Source organism: Tupaia chinensis, unplaced genomic scaffold, assembly GCF_000334495.1.
Source record: "Tupaia chinensis unplaced genomic scaffold, TupChi_1.0 Scaffold000243_1, whole genome shotgun sequence".
Taxonomy (NCBI): domain Eukaryota; kingdom Metazoa; phylum Chordata; class Mammalia; order Scandentia; family Tupaiidae; genus Tupaia; species Tupaia belangeri.
This window is the reverse complement of record NW_006159721.1, coordinates 670,696-678,253: the sequence shown is the minus strand read 5'-3', so window position 1 is coordinate 678,253 and position 7,558 is coordinate 670,696. Positions and strand designations below refer to the sequence as shown.

At 38.9% G+C, this 7,558-nt stretch overlaps 1 protein-coding gene across 1 annotated transcript in view; it reads left to right on the top strand.

Annotated features, from left to right (window-relative positions):
• MAGT1 (magnesium transporter 1) overlaps positions 1–7,558 on the top strand; it is a 55,437-nt gene that overhangs the window by 40,989 nt on the left and 6,890 nt on the right. Inside the window, exons 7-8 of the mRNA XM_006148773.3 lie at positions 474–537; positions 6,457–6,531. Coding sequence (XP_006148835.1) covers positions 474–537; positions 6,457–6,531 — 139 coding nt within the window. The remainder of the gene's footprint in view (positions 1–473; positions 538–6,456; positions 6,532–7,558) is intronic.

The following is a 7,558-nucleotide window of genomic DNA, read 5'->3' as shown; positions in this document are numbered from 1 at the left end:
TTTCCAGTAGCAGTTTTATAGTTTGAGGTCTTACATTTAGATCTTTGATCCACCTTGACTTGATTTTTGTCTAAGGTGAGAGGTAGGGGTTAAGATTCACTCATCGAATGCTTCTATGAACCATGGTAAGTATTATTAGACATAGGGATAAACAAAAACATGGTCGCTGTCTTCATGGAGTCTGCATTATTGTTCCTCATGTTCTTATATACTTAATACTAGTTTTTTATATATATTCTATTGTTGAAAACATAGTATAATTACAATGAAAAAAATAGAGAATAGATAGTACAGAAATTGCTTTTATAGTAATCAGTTATTACTGATGAATGCCATAAATAAAAATATGTCACATGCTTATAAATAGCATGTTAATTAATAATTTCATAGGGTTTCAAGTAGCCCACTCTAGGGATAGGATACCAAAATTTAATGTATATTTAAAGATTTTATTTTGTCTTCCCTCCCCCCAGAATTACATCCATGGAAGCAGCCAAGCCCAGTTTGTAGCTGAAACACACATTGTTCTTCTGTTTAGTATCCTTTTTACAATAAGTCTTTGTTGTTGCATTTTAATTTATCTTTTTTCTCACTGTCTAATATTCTTTGTACATCTTTGTACAGTATTTGGTTAGGGCCACTCTACTTTTAAATTTTTATTTATTTCATGGGAAAGGGACTCTTGACAGGATCTCTGTTTTTTATTATTGTTTTTTAATGGTCACAGTGTACATGCACTCCCTTTTTCTCCATTTGTCCATCTTGTCAAGATTTTGGACATACACAGGCACCTGGGGTATTTTTCAAGCCACAAGGGCTAAGATTTAAACTGCAGTTGGCCATGTGGAATCTAGCATCCTCAACTACCAGACAGTGGGGCCAGCTTCCAACAGGGTCTTCTCACACTGTGATTTTTCTCCCAAGCCTCTCAGTTAGCCAGGATAGTAGGCATGCCCATGGGTACACCCAGTGTATTTAAGAACTGGACCATAGGCTTTCCCATATGGCTCCAGTTTTGCACAGGGGTCTCCTATCACCTGTGCCACCATGGCTAGGCTGAAGCTGCTTTCTTAATGCAGGTAGTATCCTTTGGAAATCATTATTGTGTCATTCATCTTAGCTTAGTTAGCTAAAGACCACCAGGGACAAACCTACAGTCTGATAAAGCCAGGTTTATTGACTCACTGATACAGGAAGATTGCATTTCAGAGGAACCATAGGACATCTTATCAAAGAAAAGACAGAGTAGATATAGGATTTAGGAGAAGGGTAGCGTTTAGGTGGAAATTAAGTAAAGCATTGTCTTGAAAGGCTAAAAACGAAGCAAAGCCGAGTCTAAAGGGGTCTGAGTCTAAACTCTAAAGGTCTGAACTGTGAAGGAGACCCAGGATTCTGTTTTCTTGGAAACTACAAAGTTAAAATAAATGTGGGAGTTTGTCTTCCAAAACTCCTCATTTGAAGCTCTGTACCTTGGCAGCAATTTGAGACTACCTAGAAATCATACTTGGAAATTGAGTAACTTATATCCTCCATGCATGAATGGAATATTTCATTCTTAGATATAATTTTTTTGAGAGGTTTTTGCTATAGGGCACGTATGCTCACCCGAAAGACAGAGAGAGACAAAGAGACAGAAAGAGAGAAGTCACCCCCCAGGGGGGGGGAACCACGCTGCATCCTCCATTCTCCTCTCGGGATCTTGGGCACGCATGCACACGCGCCTGGCATGAGTTTAAGCCACAGTGTCTGGGACTCGAACCACGGTCAACTACATGGGAGTCCAGTGACATAGCCATTACGCTAACTGCTGGTTCCTCATTCTTAGATATAATTTTAAACAACCTAGAGAATGGTGTTCCTCAATAAGCAGTAAAGCAGTAGTTGCTCAAGGACTAGAGTATTTTGACATTTATAGCTGTAGTGTGTACGAGGGAGAAATACTGTTACCTGTGAACTTTGTGTATGTTTTATTTATATGCTCCATTTTGAATGATGGCACATTTTTATTGTCTTCAGCCCAAGCTAATTTTTACTTTCTGACATATAAAAGTAGATTGTTTGTAAGCTGCAAAGACAGATAAGAGGGACATCTAATAGGTGAGAGTCTAAATTTCATAGTACAAGGGGTCTTCAGATAGTTTACAGAAAATTTTGTATTAAGAAATTCCATATGAATTTCTAAGTTTATTGCATCAAACTAAACTTGAATTCTATTTTCCATTAATTTTTTTAAAGAATTATTTTTTGTTTGATTTTATTTATTCATCCATTTTAATTTGACCAGAGAAGGATGGCGGGGATGGGGGAGAGAGCAAGCCACCAGGTCCGGGACTCAAACCACGGTCGGCCATGTAGGAGTCCAGTGCCCTTAACCACTACACCACCTGCCAGTCCTCATGAATTTTTTGAAAGAAAGATTTTTTGCTATAGGGCACAGGTGCTTCCCAGAGAGACAGAGACAGAGAGAGAGAAAGTGAGAAAACACCCCCCAGGGGGTGGTGGCCCTGCCATAATTCGTTTTCCTCCATCTTCCTCTTGGGGTTTTGGGCATACATGCATACACACCTAGTGTGAGTTTCAAGCTGCCAGGTCCAGGATTTTTTTTTTTTCATGTTCTTTTATACATTCAATCATGTTATTTAGTTTGCAAAATGAATGTTTCAACACATGTACATTTCTCCCCAGTCCAGTTGATAATACTTTAGTTATCTTTAACAGATAATACCCCATTTCTTTGTTCCATTAATGCTAAGCCTCTCTATTTTTCTCTCTAACATCCTTCCTCAGACTCTACTCTTTCACCCACCCTCTTCCCACAAACTGTGGTCAACCATGTGGGAGTCCAGCACCTTAACCATTATGCTACCTGCTGACCCCCTCCATGAAATTTTTTTTTTTAAATTTACTATAGGGCACATGAGCTTACTCAAGAGAGATGGGGCGGGGGGGGGGGATTAAAAAGCAACCCCCAAGGAGTAGCCATGCTGCAATCCCTTCTCCTCCATTCTCCTCCTGGGACTTTGGACATCCATGCACATATGCACGTCATGTCTTTCAAGCTGCCAAGTCTGGACACAAACTGTACAGTTAGCCATGTAGAATCCAGCCACCTTAACTACCATGTCACAGGGCTGGCCCTTCCAACTTTCTGAAGTACCTTTTTAAAAGACTTTTTTAAAGAGATTTTTACTATAGGACACATGTGGTTGACAGAGAGAGACAGAAAGAGAAAGACAGAAAGCAAGAAATCACCACCCAGGGGTCAATGACCACACTGTAGTCCCTTCTCCATTCTCCTCTTAGGATTTTGGGCACACACGCCTGGCATGAGTTTTAAGCCTCCCACTCTGGGACTCAAACCATGGTCAATGACATAGGAGTCCAGCAACATAATCATTACCCCATCTGCTGGTCCCCTGAAGTCCCTCTTATTACTGAACACAGCTTACTCACCTCAATACATGCGCAGTGAGCTTATGGGGCAATCAACAAGGTGAACAAATGTAATGTTCCTATAATTGTGCTTTTTAGTCAAGGTGTCCTGATATACATCTTTTTTAATTTTTTAATTTTTTATTTTTTTGGAGAGGTTTTTTTGCTATAGGGTGCATGTGCTCGCCAGACAGACAGAGAGAGACATAGAGACAGAAAGCGAGAAATCACCCCCCAGGGGGGTTGGTCATGCCGCAATTTCCCTCTCCTCCATTCTCCTCTCGGGATCTTGGGCACGCACGCACACGCGCCCTGGCGTGAGTTTTAAGTCACTGGGTCCGGGACGTGAACCGCGGTCGACTATGTGGGAGTCCAGCGACATAGCCATTACACTAACTGCTGGTTACCTACATCTTAGAATCTATTGTACCCTGAGCTGTTGGAGACTGCCCATGACCTGGTGGTAAAGTCATTTGCCCTGTTTTCTCATCTCAATAACTAAGTGAATTAAAAGTCACCTCATTCAACTCTTTTTTTGGGGGGCGGGTGGTTTTTGCTATAGGGCGTATGCGCTCGCCAGAAAGACAGAGAGAGAGAGACAGAGACAGAGACAGAAATCACCCCCCAGGGGGGATGGCGATGTCACAATCCCTTCTCCATTCTCCTCTCGGGAACTTGGGTATGCACACATGCACGCACATGCACCCTGTGTGAGTTTAAGCCACTGGGTCTGGGATTCAAACTGTAGTAGACTACATGGGAGTCCAGCAAGATAGCCATTACCCCAACTGCTGGTCTCTCAATTCTTATCTTATTGAAAATGGGTTGTACTAGCTAAGAATTGGCTAAGAATTTTGAGTGTGATTACAATCAAACTAGATAGTTGAAGTCCTTAAGAAAAGGAAACATGGGCTGGCTCTATATTCTAGTGGTTAGGTGAGCCAAATCCCACATATCGGACTGCATGGTTTGAGTCCTAGCCCCAGCAACTTGAGAAACATGCTAGGCTCTTGTGTATGCATGCCCAATGTCCTGACAGGATAGAGAATGGAGGAGAAGAGATTGTGGTGTGATCATTTTCCATGAGGAGGGTGCTTTCTCCTTCTCCATGTCTCTCTCTGGTGAGCACACATGCCCTCTGGCAAAATTTAAATATATAAATAATAGCACTTGCTATATATTATGGAATGTTAGTAAAAATTTAAAGAATAAATAAATGAAATGAAACAGTACACTGGGAAGTGCTTCATAGCTCTTGATGGCTAAGAACAGCACAAAAAGACCTTGGGTTATCTATTGTTTTGTCAGAAAAGTCATGATCCTTTTTTTTGGAAAGGTTTTTGCTATAGGGCACGTGCGTTCACCAGAAAGACAGAGAAAGACAGAGAGACAGAAAGTGAGAAATAACCCCCAGGGGGGATGGCCACACCACAATCCCTTCTCCTCTATTCTCCTCTTGGGATCTTGGGCATGGATGCACACACGCCCAGTGTGAGTTTAAGCCACTGGGTCTGGGAATCGAACCACGGTCAACTACATGGGAGTCCAGGGACATAGCCATTACACTAACTGCTGGTCCCAAGTCATGATGCATTTTTGCATAGAAAAATATGTTATGACTTTTCTGACAACCTAATAACATGATGGAAAGCCCTTTCAAAGCAAAAGCATATAGACTATGAAACAAAGATAAGCAATCCCAAAACAGAAGAGTTCTCAATAACCAAAGCCCATAAAAATGATCAATCTTCACACAAACCTGGATAGAAAGAACCTCAGTAAGAAAAAAAAAAAAGCAATACTGGAGAAGAGACGTGGCTGAGTAACTAAAAATATGATGAATGAGCATCATCCCTAACAAGAGGCCATTGAAGAGAAAATGCAAGGTAGTAATAAAAGGATGAATAGTCAAATTATAGAGTCAGTTATAAATTCAGGCCTCATCTGAACACCCGTTTTTCTCATTCTGCTTAATTATACCCACATGCAGTAGCATACAGTGTGCATGTATGTATACATAATTAATTTGAGATTTATTTTTGCTGCTGTTAGTATTCACTAAGCCACAGATTCATTCTTTTCTTCTAGAACATATTGTATTTGCTTTACATTTTAATTTTTATTTTACTTATTTTAACATTGACTTGTGCTACGCATTACCTATTTGCATGGGTAGTTCCATTTTGTATTTATGTAGCTTATATAACTAAGCCGAATAAAAATGAGGTCATATCACATTATAGGATTTTCCTTTTTTATTAGAAAAGGACAAAATTAGATATCTTAGTCATTTGTGCTTTAAATGTTAATTGAAATTCTGAAGAAATTTTTGAAAAATAATTTTTAAATTAAGAGTTCATTTCAAAATGGTTCATTCTAAATGAATATTTCAAGTGTGTTTTTTTGGAAGAGTGGTTGAAATATTCAAAATGACTGTAATTTTTTTTTTTTAGGTTTTTGCCATAGGGCACGTGTGTTCGCTAGAGAGAGAAAGAAACAGAGAGAGGGAAAGTGAGAAATTATCCCCAGGGGGGATGGCCACACCTGTATCCCCTCTCCATTCTCTTCCTGGGATTTTGCACATGCAAGCACACAACTGGCATGATTTTCAGGCCACTAGGTCTGGGACTTGAACTGCAGTCAACCATATGGGAATCCACTGCCTTAATCACCATTATTGTCATGTTATATAGATCCAAAATTACTTATTTTAGTTAAATTTGTTAGAATTAAGAGTTGAAGCTTTATATATGTACTCATTTTAGTTTTCTTCTTGAGAAACTAGAAATGGGGGCTAGCAGGTGGCATGGTAGTTAAGGATGTTGGACTTCCACATAGCCAAACATGGTTTGAGTCCTGGACCTGGCGGCTTGCTTTCTCGCTTTCTCCCTCTCACTTTGTCCCTCTCTGGTCAAATTAAATAAAAAAATAAATCTTTAAAAGAGAGAGAGAGAAACTAGAAATGATGAAGTGTTATATCTCTTTGTTTTCTGTGTGAATTTCACCTCAACCAATTTTTTTAAGATGGTGGGGTTACCTTAGGTATGGTGCTTTTATGTGAAGCTGCTACCTCTGACATGGATATTGGAAAGCGAAAAAGTAAGTCATGTGCCATAGTGTAACAATTCTGCCTTTAATACAGAAAAAAAGGAATGTTCTCTTAATCACTTTCCCTCTTAGTTATAGACTGTTATTGTACTCTGCTACTATTATAAAAGTAATACATGACCATTTCAGAAAGTGAGGAAAACAGGAGTATGAAACATCTGGGGGGAGATTCATATGTTATTATACTCCTGAAAAAATAGCAGTCTTAACAATGTATTAATAATATATTTCCTTCCATTATTGTATTAATAATATATTTCCTTCCATTTGTAAAAACATTTTAAAAATATAAAATTTTGAAAATTATGTTACCTTCATAAACTGGAGTTAAATAATAAATATTTCCCTTTATATAATTTTAAACTTTTACTCTATGTTATAACCTCTCTGATTTGTCAAACGTTTAGTTTTTTTTTCTAACTTTCATTATAACGAATACTTCTTTAGTGATTATCATGATACATTAAGCTTTATCTTTCTGTATTTGACTAAGGTAGAGTCCTATAAGTAGAGTTAGCACTATGGTCCTGTGTCTTAGTATTTTCATTTTTTTAAGTTTTTTGCCGTAGTACACATGCATTTGTTGGAGAGAGACAGAAAGAGACAGTGAGAGGAAAGGGAGAAATCACTTCCCCAGGGGGGATGTCCACACCACAGTACCTTCTCTTCCCATTCTCCTCCTGGGATCTTGGGCACACATGCACGTGTGCCCAGCATGATTTTTAAGCCACCAGGTCTAGGACTTGAACCACAGTCAGGCTTGTAGGAGTCCAGTGCCTTAACCACCATGCACCTCCTGGTTCCAGTATTGTATTTTCATTTTTTTAAGACAGACAGAGACAGAAAAATTGAGAAAGCATGTGTTAATTTTCAGAAAAAAAACTTTAATATTTGCATTTTAGCCTTTAGTCAGGTGAAAATTTAAAAAGGACAAAGTTAACAAAAAGTTTTTTTGTTGTTATTGGTTTTTTAGAGGTTTTTTTTTTTTTTTTTTTTTTTTTTCCACAGGGCCTGTGGA